The sequence below is a fragment of the Rana temporaria genome, chromosome 4 (genome assembly GCF_905171775.1).
Source record: "Rana temporaria chromosome 4, aRanTem1.1, whole genome shotgun sequence".
In the NCBI taxonomy this organism is placed as follows: Eukaryota; Metazoa; Chordata; class Amphibia; order Anura; family Ranidae; genus Rana; species Rana temporaria.
Window position 1 is genome coordinate 297,128,988 of NC_053492.1, and position 17,277 is coordinate 297,146,264.

The following is a 17,277-nucleotide window of genomic DNA, read 5'->3' on the forward strand; positions in this document are numbered from 1 at the left end:
TATTTTGCTTCAACATGAGTTAAATGACCCAAACATACAGGTTTGGCATTATGTCTTCACTGGCTGTATATTTGACCCAGACAGACACATTGGAATTGATTTTACTCAAATTGCAGAGTGCAAAATTTGGTGCAGCTCTGCATAGAAACCAATCGGCTTCCAGTTTTTTGTTTTGTTAAAACTTAAAGCTGTTCCTGCTGCTTCTTGCAGGAGGCTGCCAGTTTGTTGAAGCCCTGAGCGCAGCAGTTAACCGTTTCCAGGCCAGCCGCCGCAGTTATACTGTGTCAGGTTGGCTCCCCTGCACGAGCCGTCGTAGCAGTATGTCGTCTCTTTAAGACGCCTCAGACAAAGTATGAACACCTCTCGGTCTCTCTCTCGTTACTAGTAAAAAAAATAAACTAAAAATTACATAAATCTATCCCCTGTTTTGTAGACGCTATAACTTTTATGCAAACCAATCAATATACACTTATTAAGATATCATTTTTTTACCACAAATCTGTAGAAGATAACATATCGACCTAAACTGAAGACTTTTTTTTCTTTTTTTTTAAATGTTGCATATTTATTATAGCAAAAAGTATAAGATAGTGTGTGTGTGTGTGTGTGGTGGTTTTGTGTTTTTAAAAAAGAGAAAAAAAATTGTTGCTCTTTTGTTTATAGCTAAAAAAAATAATACCGCAGATGTGATCAAATGCCACCAAAAGAAAGCTCTGTGTGGGGGATGCAAATTTTGACTGGGTACAACGTAGCACTACTGCGCAATTGTCCGTTCAAGCGACGCAGTGCCATATCATAAAAAATGGCCTGGTCAGGAAGGGGGTATATTCTTCTGGGGCTGAAGTGGTTAAAGGAGAACTAAACCCTCCTATCCTTTTGAGCCGAGGAAGCTGCCATCTGTTTGATCTGTAACTGCCATGGTGCTGCACATATGATCAGTTATGAAGACCGGGTCATTTGATAGTTTGACAGTTTGTTTGAAGACACAAGCAAATGTAACAGCATTCCTGGCATGCTGGGAATGCAGCTATTTTTTTTTATTTTTTTATACCTAGCAGTTTAGTACCGTTTTCATCTTTTAGGTTGTCGGCAAATCAGCATCTACAAATTTGGCACAGTGCTGAAAAATAGAGCGCAACTGAGCATGTGCAGAGCAGGGTAAAACCGTGTATTACTGGATTTTATACAGTATAGGCACTTATTTTTAATGTTTTACATCGATATACCTGCAAAAGGGGCCAGCCTGAAGTGATCTAGAAGGACTAAATTTTTGGACCAAAGTTCCTCTTTAATTGAAGCTGAACTTAGAAGCTGACTGGATACCATGCACAGCTGCACCAGATTTTGCACTCTAGTTTTAGTAAATCCTTTCCATAGGTTCAGTTTTGAATACACAGGAGTTGATTTTACTAAAGGCAAACAAACTGCAGTTGCTCCAGAGCTTAGTAAAGGAGGATATGCTTCACTTTGTAAAGAAAACACAATCATGTGCAAGGGAAAAAATTAAAAATTGTGTTTTTGCTTGCACATGATTGGATGATGGTAGTCGGGAGAGCTTCTGCTCATTTTGCAAAGCTCTGGAGCAACTGTACTTGCACAGAGCAACTGCACTTTGCTAAGTGCAAAGTCTATTTGCCTTTTAATAAATCAACCCCTCAGTTCTCAGTATGACAGCCCGTAACCTATACTATTCAAAAGGTGTTCAGCATTGGAAGCAATGATGTCCTGAGGAAGACAGGCTTGTGCCTTGTTCAAATAAACCTTATCGCTAAGTTTTCACCTTTCAAGTCCCATAAATGGCACCCCCACTTTAGGATTTATAAGCATTTCATGCTTTGCTGAGCAAATGGTCAATTTTCTCTCATATGTGTGTAGTGGCAATCACTGGATTAAACAGTATTGGAAGCATATATACTTTCATGACTGGTTTCTTTTGAATGCTGCATTCAGATACTGTATACGCAACAGCTAATGGCTGATACCAGTGGCTCCTGCTGCTGTGAGACAATGAGGCGAGGGAGAGTCACTGCTCTCATGCACATTACTGGATTGAGATGGGACTCCTGTGAGTATTGGGGGGGGGGGGGAGGAGGAGGAGCTGAACCCAGAAGGGTTTTTTTTTTTTTTTTTTTATCTTAATGCTTTAAGATAAAAAAAAAATCTGCCTTTAGATCCACTTTAAGGGAATTACCACCAGCAAACTGTTGTGGCCATTTTGAATTTCCTTGAATGTGTATTTTACATTATGCCCCACAGTTCAACTTATGATTGTAATTCTTTTGTTCTTTATTGTTAAAAATGTGTTTTTATATTGTGTCCCACTGTAATGTTCAATGGCTTATTATAGTGTTCTTAAAATAATTGGTGGTTTCTTTTATTTTATGCTGTATAAATAGAGCTAATTATATCCTCAAAGATGGGATGTTTGTGAGACATGTATTTATTGCCAATTGGTGTTACGACCTATTAAAGGATAATATCACTTTCTTTTGTTTTATCTTTTTTTGCAGTACTATAGCTGTGCCTCATTGGGTAACATTGCTGCTAATCCAGAGCATCATAAAGCCATGCTAGCCATTGGTGACAAATTCCTACTCCGGATGCTGGTGTCTCTGATGTCTTCCTCTGTGCAGAAGGTGATGCAGATTATTTACAACCTTCTAAGTAAACTTGTGGGGATGGAACTATGGGAGCTGCCTTCCCTGATGCCCGGGTGTCTTCTTGTCTATACAGCATTTTTTAAACAGTCTAAAAATGAGGGAATGCTGCATGTCTTGCAGGGATATACTGAATACGACATACGGTACTTTAACTTTTCTGTTTGCACAGAGGAGTGGTTGAACTCTGCATGATCATAAACGGCAAATCAGTTCTGTGGTATAAACTTGTCAATTTTTTTGTTTGTTTTAACCAGGTCTCAAGTCAGGCGTGTCTTTGTTTAAATAACCTAGCTTCAAGTGGTAAGGCATTTCTTTATTGCTTTTTTTTTTTTTACTAATAATTAAACTTTTTGTGTTTTTATATAACATGTACAAGGGAGTGTTAGTGTTTCATATGCTGTGGTTTAAAGTGAAATGTACAGTGTTTTCTATATTTTTATTTAATATGTTCAAGGTAAAAAAAATCATTGAACCTTTTTTTTTTATTGTCTGTCCGGTAAAGCAGTGTACATTTTTAAATAAAATATTCCATTCAACTGACATTTTCTTAAGGAAACCTGTATAAAATATTTTTTCTAAACTATCTTTCCCTAACCAGCTTTTGAAAATTCTAGTTGCTTGTCTGTCTTTTATGTCAGTACTGGGTCATTAGCAACTAGAATTTTCAAAAGGCAAATTTAGCAACGGCAGCCTACATATTGTCCTCACTACGGTTTCCTTTAGGTGTGACGGACCGGGTTTAAAGGATATCTAGTATCTTTTAAATTCTTTTATTCTCTTGTGTCTCTGAGCCATAGATTAGACAGCATTGGCTTGTATGAGTAATATGTGACAGATTAAAAAATGTATATTCATTCTTATTTTAAGAATAATGTCTGACATGACTGCCTTCTTTCATTTTACTAAAGACTTTGTTTTTTTTCCTTTTGTTTTAAGGGGAGGTTCAAACTCACCTCCTAGCTATGGACATCATGCCTCTCGTCCTTTACTTGCTCAACTCTAGCAGTAGAGATGTCCGGCAAGCTTCCATTACTCTTCTCTGCACCATGTCTCATTCACCTGGAATCATGGTAACCATGTGACTTAAGCTTTGTTGCATTTTGTCCCATTTTGTTACATGCCTGTGTTGACGTGAACTTCTTTTTATGACATCAGGTGTACTCTTTACAATTGATAAACCTCATTATGTGTTGATAAAACGTAAAAAGAAATCCAATTACAAGAGTCGGTTTATATTACACTTGTTTAAACATAATACTAGATGATCGAATAATTAAAAATCTGCACCTCCAGATATCTAACTGGTTGGTTGATTCTGTGATTTCTCCTATAATGCCGCCCAAATATGCTGTGGTAGTGTTGTGTTGGGTTGCCAGATTTGTTTAGTTGGTCATCAAGTATCGTTAATTGTTCCTTTTATTGTGGTACCATGGATCCTATTTTTCACTTCACTGTGGCTTTCAAAAAAAAAAAAAAACATTTCCCATCCCATTACAACTCCAACACTAGTGTTTAACGTTGACAAAAAAACAGGATGCATTTATGTTGCTTACTACATTCTAGGCGTGTCTGTGCATTTTACCAGATAGCGATTCATCAGACTAGTCCCTTTTCCAGCCTGTGTTTATCCTGTTTTGGTAATCATGTGCCCACTGTAGCTTCAGCTTTTTACTCTTGGCTGACAGACATGATGCCTTTACTTAATGGTTTGGGGTCCATTATATTCAGGTATGCCCTTTCGCCCGTCAGAGTTGTAAAGAATGTTTGTTTATTTATTTATTTAAATCTATCATTTTTATTTTCTACTGGGAATGTCACATATATTCTCTTGCTGGATCCTGTTTGTGGTTGGCAGTTTCTCGGCCTTTTACATACATGCTTTGCACACAATGAATGATGTCATCCTGTGCAGTACACTGAAATTCAAACATTGAAGTTGCCCACACAGGCTTTTGAATACTCACAGCAATAAGTAAGAGCAACATCACCATAGTCAGAATTGCCCACATCAAAGCAGTTTTTTTGTTGTTTGTTTTTCTCATGTAATTTTTGTCTTTTTTTCTATGATGGCCTGACCACGTTACCTCCTTCTAACATTCTTTTGGGACATCTCCTCCTCTTCACCCTTGCTCCACTCCCATGCCATATTGGTCACTACATTGTTGTCATTGCCTGACTTGGGTCCTAGGAAATAGTGGTGCTGATGGCTGATCTTTACCCCTCTCTTAGATATACCATGGGTGTTCTTACTTTTTAATTGTTGGGAGCAAAAATATAGAAAATACTGAAAGCATGTTTTCTGCAGAATAAAGCAATATTTGGGGGCCAATAAATCCAAAGCCCTCTCACCCAGAAAACGTAGACGAACATAGATGATTAAACTTATGTTGATTTTGACCTTTGAATCAGGGGTCCTGAGAGAATGAACAAACCATAAAGCCTGATCAAAGGTTTTTAAACTGTATTGTATTGTTTTATAAAATGTTTTATTGGTGACAAGTGCACATCAAAGAGTATTGTGTCAGGATAAAACATAAATTGTGAGATTAAAATGAACTGCTTGGGTGTAGTTTTTAATTGTCATAATAAATGCAGTTTAAGCTTTGATCTGCAGAGTTTGGCAAGCTTTTTATCAGTTTATTTTTTAGGAAAATATGTTGTCTGCTTTATACTGTCAGAACACATTCATTATTGGGTTTTTATTTTCAGGATGTGTTGTGCGAAGAAATGCTTCAGCATTTAGCCATGTTGATGCAGACGGAGAGGGCAAACCCTGTGGTTGTGATCCATGCGGCTTGCACAATCCAGAATCTGTGCCAAGCAGAAAACATCGAGGTACCTATATCTGCTTAGAAATGCTAAAGTCACAGGGTGATTCACATAGGAGCATTTTCTATGTTGGTCAAAAGGACTTTTCTGTAAAAAATGAAGGGCCCTTGTGGACCTGTTCATTCTGGTACATTGCATTAACGTTTTGTTATGACAACCCATTCAAATGAATAGGCTGCTAATGCACTAGAATGGACCAACCATTTACCATAAACAGTTTTTCTGACACCGCACACCACAATGTACTCCAGTGCCTGGAGATAGATTTAGAACTCAAGCATGTGTATAAATCGGCAGTTTACTTCCTATATATTCCAGTACCTCCTACAAAGCATAAGGAGCGACGCAATTTTCTTTATGGGCACTTTCACTCTGGAGGGGGGGGGGGGGTTGGGCATGGCACCGGTGGTAAATCCGTTTTTTTTTTTTTTTAATCAGCGCTTTACTGTAGTTTTAGCTGCACTTTTGGCTACTAGGGGGGCACTTTTAACCCCAGCTAGCAGCTAATGAAGAGGTTAATAGCGCCAAAGCACTTTGCAGGTGCGTTGGTGGCACTGCCCATTGATTTCAATGGGCAGGACGTTTTAGGAGCGGTGTATACACCGTTCCTAAACCGCCCCAAAGATGCTGCTTGCAGGACTTTTACTCCAGTGTGAAAGCACTCAGGCTTTCACACCGGAATGACAGGAGAGGTGCTTTACAGATGCAATTTTTAGCGCTAAAACACCTGTAAAGCACCTCAGTGTAAAAGCCCTAGAACTATCAAAAACAATATAATACAAGGTCAAAACTAAACCACATTCAATTGTATCCAATTAGGCAGGCGCTTGCACTACAATTTAAGGTAGATCTAAAGGAAAATTGTACAGGAGAATTGAACGTGTATGGCCAGACTAAATCTGAGTTTTGTGGAATTCACTTCAGCTCCTCACTTGTGCTCAGACACCTGCAAATTGTTAAATATCTGCACACCCAACTGTCCATATAGCAATTCATTAATTGAGAGCATGCTTACTTTGGAGATGACCTCATCTTTTACTACCTCCCGACTTCCTTATTGTAAAAAATGTCTAAAGAGGGGCGTGGCCTGGACATGGCTGAGTGAAGCTGCTTTTCTCTTGAGCTCCCGGCCTTGTCCTCCCCTATACCGGCTAAAACGCAGAAAAGTCGGCATGCAATCAACCAAAAAACGCAGCACTAAAGCCAGCAACCGGGTGACCAGATCCAATACACCGGCGAGAGATTTACATCGGTATTTCAAACCGCAGCAGCAGGCCTCACCTGGAGCCAGAGCGACGACACCACGAGGCACAGCTCGAGCTGCACTGGCCGCCGCACGGGAGAACGACGAGTGGGCCCTGTACCCCACTGACCCAGATCTTCCAGCCGGTCCGAGGGTGGTAACGAGCCCCCCAGACTTACCTATGGATTCCCCATCCTCTTCCCCGGGAGGATCCTCGGCGGAGCGGGAGATTAGGGCCCTGCTACAGGCCCTACCCACGCGGTCTGACATAGAGGCCCTGATTCTGAAGCTGGAGGAAACTCACCGGCGAGACTTCCAGGAGGTCAGAGCGGAGGTGTCATCCCTGACGGAGAGGGTAACGTCGGGCGAAGCATCACTCTCGACCCTTGAACAGAGGGTCTCGGGCCTAGAGCGGGCGAGAGACCACCATAGAGATGCGGCGATAGCCCTGCAGCTCCATCTGGAAGATGTGGAGGACCGGAGCCGCCGCAACAATCTGCGGCTCCGTGGAATACCCGAGACGGTCGGTGCAGAGGACCTAGACGGGAGACTGCAGGAGCTGTTCCGCGAGGTGCTGGAGGAACCGCTGGCCACAGTGGAAATCGACAGAGCGCATCGCGCCATGGGCCCTAGGGCGGAAGACCAGGATAGGCCCCGCGACGTGATTTGTAGGCTGCTGAGGTATGCCCAGAAGGATCGCATAGTCCGAGGAGCATGGGAGCACGGAGCGGTGTCAGTGGACGGAGCCCCGGTTACGATCCTGCCAGACCTTTCCAGGGCAACACTTCGCCGCAGAGCTATGCTGAAGCCGGTGTTGGAACTCGCCAAACAGTTGGGATTTACCTACAGATGGGGATACCCGCTCGCGGTAACATTCAGGAAGGATGGATCGGCCTACACGCTTCAATCCCCTGCGGACTTGCCTGGCTTATTCCGGTTCCTGGGAGCGGGACCGGTGCCGATACCGGATTGGCTGCAGATCCTGCCACGTGCACCAGGACGATCCGGACCCTCCAGCTACAGAGTGGCAGCACAACCTCGACAGAGAAGACAAGGCGGACGACGACAACGGGCACCATCGGGAGACGCTCAACAAGGGTGACGTAAGTAGGCCTTGAGCCACAGCCCGCCGTTCGCTTACCGCCCACAAGCCCCCGTACATAAGACACACTACCCCTGACTCTTCCAGGAGACGCCTGAACCTCCCCCCTATGTACATATTGGCAGTATAGCCCGTTGTGCCACCTGGCTGTAGAGCCCCCCCTCTTTCTTTTTCGAGATTACATGGCGTCATTGCGCCGATCGGATGGCAGGGGTCAGAGACCATCCCCTGGCACGGCACACACCAGGCTTACCCCCCACCAGGTGACCGCATCCGATACGAGATGGAGGGAGGGGGGTGGAGGTTGGCAACTACCCTTGTTGAGGCCTTCAGTGAGCCCAGACTTCACCGCACCACGGCCCACCTGACAAAAACATAGCCTGCAGTAGTGAACAGATCCCGCGCTGTGGGGAAGCAACGGAAGGAACCAGTACGTGGTGGGGATGTTACCCCCCCCGAGGCATACCCCTGGGGATAACGTGGTACACTACTACCAGATGAGGAGGGGAAACGGATGTCATTGTGAATACTGCCGTGGAGGTGCCCCCCCCCCAGCCCCACAGGATTACAGTCGCTCTGGGTCACCCCCGTGTTAACGGGGGAGTAACGAGCGGCTTCATACGAGATCACAAAAACCAAAGCACTCTGAGGCTTCAGAGACTGGGGTCTGGACTCTGAGCTGGGAGGAGAAGGGAGGGCTAGGGCACTCTATGCAGAGGCTGTGCGATGACGATGAAGGACACAGATGGGGGGTTACTTACATGGCAATTGCTATACAGGATGGTGTGCAAATATGGGAGACGGTGGTACAGGGGGGCGGGAAGGGTGGGGGGTGGATGGCGAGGCTGCCTGTCTTAACGCTATCACCCACCAAGTATGTTGGAGACCCTGTGGCGATTTGTTCCGGTCCCTCCTCTGGCAGGGGGGAGCTCGTTGGCCCCCCTTGTTGGGGGACAGGCTGGTATATTACATAAGTTCTGAGTTGATAAGAGTTTTGCGGCCCTGTGCCTACTTATTTTGTTGTTTTACCTCATTGAAGATGCCTTACTATAGTTGATAAGCTTACCCGAACAAGTGTATTATATTTGATTGCATCGCAGACTCATGACCCGACAGCATCAACAGCCGGGGGACGGGGGGGGGCGGGGACCAGGGGGCTCGCTTTACTGGTCCTGTCTACCCACCTACCCACCTAGGCCTGCGCTCAATTCCCAGTGTTACACTGGGGAGTGCTTTTAGCTGTTTGAGCTAATTTATCTTAGTTTCTCCGGCCACACGCTCTTGTGTAGGCCTCCTAACCTTGACCTCTCTCTATCCTCACCCACCCTCAACTCCCTTGCTACCCTAACCATCCCAATCCCACGCGGACGCGTGAGCTGACCCCCCCCCCCTCCCCACACACCTGGGGGCCTACCCCACACTGACTCGCGGTCATGGACAGCCTGACGGTGGTTTCGCTAAACGCAAAGGGCTTAAACATCCCGGAAAAGAGGAGAATGCTCCTACACGATATGCGACGCCTGGGGGCAGACGTGATTATGATACAAGAAACACACTTTAGGGAAGGAAATCTACCCCTTTTGAAAAATAGACAGTACCCCACGGTCTACCACTCCACCTATGCGAAAGCAAAGTCACGAGGGGTCTCTATACTAATATCAGCCAGGGTTCCATGGCACCATGGGGAAACAGTGTTGGACACGGAAGGACGATACGTATTTCTGAAGGGCAAAGTTGGTCAAACGCAAGTAACCCTTGCGAACCTGTATGCCCCAAATGACCATCAGGACTCCTTCATAACCAGACACCTAAACAAACTACTACGATTCGCGGAGGGCCAGTTGATTGTAGGGGGGGACCTCAACATTCCCTTGATCCCAACAGAGGACACATCGACGGGCACCTCCTCTAGCTCCAGGGAAACTCGGAAACGTATACACGCAGCGCTGCATTCGGCCCACCTAGTGGACGCTTGGCGTCTTTTTCATCCTGGAGAGAGGGACTACACCTTCTACTCCAGGCCCCACGGATCCTACTCGCGAATCGACTACCTTTTCGTACCACATAGACAGCTAGACGCGATTAAGGAGGTAGAGATTGGATCAATCACTTGGTCAGACCATGCCCCAATCAAGCTGGTGTATGCCTTGACAGGTTCCCAATCAACCCAGAGACGGTCTTGGCGACTCAATGAGAGCCTACTACAAGACTCGGACACCATGACCGAAGTGATCAGGGAAATGGGACATTATTTTGAAACCAACGACACTCCAGACAGTAATGTAGGGGTGGTATGGGAGGCTCACAAGGCGGTCGTGCGAGGTCTCCTTATTAAACATGGCACTAGATTGAAGAAACAGAGGACTGAACAGCTAGACGCACTGCTAGTTAAACTACAGTTACTGGAAACCCAACACAAGCAGACCCTGACGCCCCAAGTGGGAACAGACCTAGACACCACCCGCCAGCAGATCACTGACTTGCTACATTACAAGGCCAAAGCAGCAATACAAATTTGTAGACGAAATGTCTATGAGTCAGGGAATAAATGCGGAAGGATGCTAGCCCAAACGATCCGCGCGCAAAACGTGGCATCGTACATCCCGCACATAGTCACACGGGAGGGGAAGAAGATCTCAATACCACAACAGATCTCACAAGAATTTAAATCCTTCTACTCAAACCTGTACAACCTTCCCTCCACGCCTACGGACACTGACCCGGACCTGACATCTACATACCTAGAAGCCTCTTGCATGCCGACACTAACGACAGACATGAGAGAGACTCTGGAGGAACCAATCACTCTTTCAGAGATCCAAGCAGCTCTGAAATCCGCCAAGCCGGGCAAAGCCCCTGGCCCGGACGGCCTTACCACCGCGTATTATAAATCCCTACTCCCGACACTGGGAAACCGGTTAGTGAGTCTATTCAATAAGGTGGGTTTAGAGGGTGCGTTTCATACAAATACCCTGCAGGCGCAGATAGCGGTAATATATAAAGAAGGGAAGGACCCAGGCCAATGCGGCAGCTATCGCCCCATCTCGCTGCTAAATACCGACGTGAAACTGTTTACAAAAATAATCGCTACCAGATTCCAGCGGTATCTCCCTGGCCTCATACATCTGGACCAAGTGGGCTTTGTCCCAACCAGAGAGGCCAGGGATAATACAACCAAGGTGCTGAACCTGCTACATGTTGCCAATAAGACTAAGGAGCCATGTGTCTTTGTGGGAACGGACGCCGAAAAGGCGTTTGATAGGGTGAATTGGCAATTCATGTTTCAGACCCTGAGACATGTAGGGGTGGGGCGGAGGATGCTTAGCTGGATAACAGCGGCATACACAAACCCGACGGCCAGGGTGAAGGCGAACAGCACTCTGTCTGATGCGTTCCCGATCACCAATGGAACCAGGCAGGGCTGCCCACTATCGCCTCTCTTGTTCGCATTGACCCTGGAACCCTTCCTACAACACGTGAGACAAAACCCGAACATTACTGGGATAAAGGTGGGGGAGGGTCATTACAAAATCTCGGCTTACGCCGACGATATGCTGTTCTCCCTGACCAATCCGGCGGTGTCCCTACCGAATCTGATGCAGGAATTTGACTCATACGGCAAATTAGCTAACTTGAAAATCAATTTGACAAAGTCCGAGGCGATGGGAGTGGGAGTCCCCCAACAGCAGCTGACGCGACTTAAACGTGACTTTAAACTAAAATGGACAGACGTGGCACTGACATACTTGGGGACGCGCATCTCACCAAAACTTTCTGACATATACAGACTTAATTTCCCACCCCTGCTTAAGACGATACAGCAATTATTGACTGGATGGACCACGGGGCTGCATTCGTGGTTCGGGAGGAACAGCATCTTAAAGATGACCATCCTCCCGAAATTTGTATACTTACTGCAGGCACTCCCTATTCAGATTCCGACATCATACTTTAAACAAACGCAGACGATATTCGGACGGTTTCTATGGGCAGGGAGGCGACCCCGCGTACATAGAACCGTGCTCTCCCTACCCAAATTGAGTGGAGGGCTAGCTATGCCAAACATAAAAACATACTACCAGGCTGCCCAATTAAATAGACTTATAGACTGGTGCCGACACGACTTGCTTAAACTCTGGCCACGACTGGAACAGGCGCAGAGCGAGGTCTTACTGAAGCGAGCCCCATGGTGTCATAACATACAACAAAAGGACGTAAAATGTCACCCGACTATAGGGAACACTATTAGGGTCTGCGCCAGATTACTGACACAAGGTCACCTTGCATCGGAGGTATCACCCATGCGTCCAGTCTTGGGTAACCCGGGCTTCACACCCGGACTAGGAGACGCTAGGTTCGTCGCCCTGCGCGAGTCGGGACACTTTCAGGCCTCACATTTCAGTGAATTGAGCCGATGGAAGACGTCGGCTCAGTTGATGGACCCCTTGGGAATCTACCAACTAGACTTTCTGAGAACATGCCAGCTGAGCCATTTCTTGAAAACCATGACCCCCCCACCTGCGGGCCAGCCCCTTACATATCTGGAGGAGCTGTGCGTGGAGGGGGGAGCGCTACCCCATGCGCTCTCTCTACTACACACGTTGCTAGTTGAGCCACCGGAGGGATACCAGATACCAAGCTTTAGTAAGTGGGAGCGGGACCTGGGGAAAAAATTCACAACCAATCAGAGACAACATATCCTTACGTTCACGCACAAATCTTCGATTTGTACCAGGGTCCAAGAGACCAATTACAAACTACTGACGAGGTGGTACAGAACACCGGACGTACTGAACAAACTGTTTTCAGATGCATCAGACCTGTGCTGGAGGTGCCAGGCGGAAAGGGGCACCCTGATGCACATTTTCTGGTCCTGCCCACGCATTAGACCATACTGGGGGGAGATCAGACAGATTGTCCAAAAATTCACGGACCGCAGAGTGCCAGATGACCCAGCATATTTCCTGCTCCATGCAACAGACACCCCTGCACGGATCTATAAAAAGTCCATTGTTCGGCATTTGCTGGACGCGGCTAGAGCCTGCGTCCCGCTATGCTGGAAATCCCCGCACCCACCGACATTAGCCATGTGGCTGAAAAAGGTAGATGAGATTAGTTGGCTGGAAGACCTAGTTTTGTCCAAACAGGATAGGAACGAGCAATACTCCCAAACGTGGCAACTATGGACAATGTTCAAGTACTCAGATGAGGGCCAGGCCCTCAGAGGTGGACAACCAAACCCCCGGGCAGACTGAGCGAGCCGCGCCTGCCTCCGAGGATCTCCGGACTGCTCTGGGGAATCCGTGGCGAGAGGAACTGTCAGCCGGCGACGGTTGTCCATGATCGCGAACCCCCCCCCCCCCACATTTCCCACCTCCCCTACCCCATCCCCTCTCCTACCCACCTCTCTTACTCCCTTTCTCTTCTTTACTTGCTGGACTGCTCAATGAGCAGGTCCGGCAATCTCTTCTCTCTCCTATTCACTCATTTTGCTCCTAGAAAACGAGAAAAAGCGGGAGGCTGAGCCACGGGCCCGTGATATAATGTGTTAGAAAGTGCCACATGAATACTGTTAAGACGCATATCTGTTCTCAGCTGTTTCTGTTATGTGCGCCTGCTAGGCATCTGTAGATGTAATGTTTGTATTATGGTCCATGTGGACCGGCCTCATGTGGTATATAAATAAACGATTTAAAAAAAAAAAAAAAAAATGTCTAAAAAGGTAGATGTCTGTTTTTGGAGTGACATTTATAAAAGTCACTTTAGAAAAAACTTTTGGACTGCCGTTCTGCCTATTTGATGGCAGTGAACTAAGAATCCACCTTGATTGGTTTGGTTCAGAAGCAATCCAAATGGCCCTCCTTCTTTGACCAATTACTGCAATTTCAGGTGTACACACACTTGTGCCTACATCTGAGAGCCCTTCCCTTCCTTTTATAACAGAGGAAGAAAGAAACACATTTTAGTAATTTCATTAGTTCCTGCGATCACCCTTTTTACTACCTCATCTTCTACATTTCTAAACTTCAGCTTGACTCTACATGTAATCTGTCCCCCGGGCCTTTAAACTGAAAACCTAGCGATCAAAGGCTGCTGATCGCTCAGTTCTCAGTCTTCACTAAGCAGAGAGTCAGTCACCGCCAGCTGGGCTGTGGAGGGGGCAGGAGCAGCTTGCTGAGAGGCGGAGCCAGCTGCCTGTCCAGTTATCTGGGTGGATCCGGACAATAAAGTTGGGATCTCTCCAGAGTCTGGACCGGCTGAGTAACCTCCGCCGACAGCTGATTTTAGCCCGCGGTCAGCTTAATGCTGGTCACAGGAGTGCTTCCTACCTGACGGCGTGTGTACAGTGCAGCGGAGTTCAGGAGACGGCATAGTGCTGGATGAAAGGTACGAGCGGGAGCTGCCAGAGTTGCCTTTTTTTCTTATAATAAGTTGGTAATTGGTTGCTAGCAACCAATCACCTACTGGTTAACACAAAAGGTTACCTGAGGAAGCTCCTTCCCTCCATCCAGCACTATGCTGCCTCACAATCTCCTCCGCAGTAAATATGAGAGCCGTGGAGGCTGGAGGGGGAGGCATAGCCGTGTTCATGATCTACCGTCTGCTCTCCGTTGTTGACCAGTAGATCGCGATCGACAGCTTGCCGTCCCCGGTTTATCACAGAGTCGGCTCTCTGAGGACAGCAGCCGCCATTGAACAGCCACACCTCCTGCATTTTTTTTTGAACTGCCTGTTACCATTATTTCTAATGGACTAATCGCCATACCCCTACTTATACATGCACTTTGTATCTGCGCTGACAGTTACCTCTCCTGTTGTCCCCGGTTTAAGAGGTTGGGGAGCTTTTTTAATTTGCATTTTAACTATGCTGTGCGAAACCCTGGATTGGCAAAACATCTTTATTATTCTAACTGAATAATGCTATATAACAATAGTAATGAATTGCACTGTGTTTTTCTACACTAGTATTAAGCTCAGTGGTGTTAAACATTCACAAGCGTCTGAAAATGGTTCTTTTGTTTTGCTATAGGTCATTGTACAAAGTCAGTGCTTTGAGGAATTACTTCTGGCCCTTTTGGATCCTAATAATGAAGAGGAATCTCTGCAGTATTTGGCATCATGCATTGCGGACCTAACTAAACATGGTAGGATTTTATCATTCTAGTTACCCATTGCTTGTTTTCCTTATTGGTAGTTGGCAGTGCGTGTAAACAATTCTTCATGATCTTTTCCCTTTTCCACAGAATGTTATTTGCATATCGAAATATTATGTATAAATAGATATAGTTTTAAGTGTCCTATAAAAGCAATCTAGATGTACAGTGCCTTGCGAAAGTATTCGGCCCCCTTGAACTTTGCGACCTTTTGCCACATTTCAGGCTTCAAACATAAAGATATAAAACTGTAATTTTTTTTGAAGAATCAACAACAAGTGGGACACAATCATGAAGTGGAACGAAATGTATTGGATATTTCAAACTTTTTTAACAAATAAAAAACTGAAAAATTGGGCGTGCAAAATTATTCAGCCCCCTTAAGTTAATACTTTGTAGCGCCACCTTTTGCTGCGATTACAGCTGTAAGTCGCTTGGGGTATGTCTCTATCAGTTTTGCACATCTAGAGATGGAAATTTTTGCCCATTCCTCCTTGCAAAACAGCTCAAACTCAGGTTGGATGGAGAGCGTTTGTGAACAGCAGTTTTCAGTTCTTTCCACAGATTCTCGATTGGATTCAGGTCTGGACTTTGACTTGGCCATTCTAACACCTGGATATGTTTATTTGTGAACCATCCCATTGTAGATTTTGCGTTATGTTTTGGATCATTGTCTTGTTGGAAGACAAATCTCCGTCCCAGTCTCAGGTCTTTTGCAGACTCCATCGGGTTTTCTTCCAGAATGGTCCTGTATTTGGCTCCATCCATCTTCCCATCAATTTTAACCATCTTCCCTGTCCCTGCTGAAGAAAAGCAGGCCCAAACCATGATGCTGCCACCACCATGTTTGACAGTGAGGATGGTGTGTTCAGGGTGATGAGCTGTGTTGCTTTTACGCCAAACATAACGTTTTGCATTGTTGCCAAAAAGTTTGATTTTGGTTTCATCTGACCAGAGCACCTTCTTCCACATGTTTGGTGTGCCTCCCAGGTGGCTTGTGGCAAACTTTAAACGACACTTTTTATGGATATCTTTAAGAAATGTCTTTCTTCTTGCCACTCTTCCATAAAGGCCAGATTTGTGCAGTATACGACTGATTGTTGTCCTATGGACAGAGTCTCCCACCTCAGCTGTAGATCTCTGCAGTTCATCCAGAGTGATCATGGGCCTCTTGGCTGCATCTCTGATCAGTCTTCTCCTTGTATGAGCTGAAAGTTTAGAGGGACGGCCAGGTCTTTGTAGATTTGCAGTGGTCTGATACTCCTTCCATTTCAATATTATCGCTTGCACAGTGCTCCTTGGGATGTTTAAAGCTTGGGAAATCTTTTTGTATCCAAATCCGGCTTTAAACTTCTCCACAACAGTATCTCAGACCTGCCTGGTGTGTTCCTTGTTCTTCATGATGCTCTCTGCGCTTTAAATGGACCTCTGAGACTATCACAGTGCAGGTGCATTTATACGAAGACTTGATTACACACAGGTTATCATCATTAGTCATTTAGGTCAACATTGGATCATTCAGAGATCCTCACTGAACTTCTGGAGAGAGTTTGCTGCACTGAAAGTAAAGGGGCTGAATAATTTTGCACGCCCAATTTTTCAGTTTTTTATTTGTTAAAGTTTGAAATATCCAATAAATTTTGTTCCACTTCATGATTGTGTCCCACTTGTTGTTGATTCTTCCAAAAAAAATTACAGTTTTATATCTTTATGTTTGAAGCCTGAAATGTGGCAAAAGGTCGCAAAGTTCAAGGGGGCCGAATACTTTCGCAAGGCACTGTACTTCCTGTTGTCTTTCACTTATCATACATGAACATTATGCTTCCTAGAGAGATCGGTTATCCCCTGTAGCCTACTGATTGCCACCAGTGGTCTTCAACCAGTGGACAAGATTTATGAATACTGACTTAACTGTAAATTCTATATTTTGGACTATGGTACAGGACACAAGATACCCCCCCCCCCCCATTACCTTCCTTTGTTTACATTGCAATGCATGCTACAAGACTGAGGATTGCTAGGATTATAAGGGAGGCATGGGGGGGGGGGGGGGGGGATTAGCAGGCATGTCCTCCCAAAAGCTTTCCAGTGTCTAATCGCCGAAAGGTAAACTTCTAACCCATGGTGTATAAATTTGATGCCTGTGTCCTATACTTCAAGATAGATATATACAAAATTCCCCTTTTTCTACTGGATAGAGTTCAGCAAGGATTATGGGGGAAACTAACATCCTTTCAGGAGTGACCCATTCATCATAGACTGCACATTCTATCTCTTTATGAACAGAGA

At 45.5% G+C, this 17,277-nt stretch overlaps 1 protein-coding gene across 1 annotated transcript in view; it reads left to right on the forward strand.

The window, feature by feature from the left end:
* LOC120937346 (vacuolar protein 8-like) overlaps positions 1–17,277 on the forward strand; it is a gene marked incomplete in the record, with an annotated part of 68,156 nt that overhangs the window by 38,941 nt on the left and 11,938 nt on the right. Inside the window, 5 exon segments of the mRNA XM_040350493.1 lie at positions 2,511–2,636; positions 2,915–2,960; positions 3,597–3,730; positions 5,370–5,495; positions 14,865–14,979. Coding sequence (XP_040206427.1) covers positions 2,511–2,636; positions 2,915–2,960; positions 3,597–3,730; positions 5,370–5,495; positions 14,865–14,979 — 547 coding nt within the window.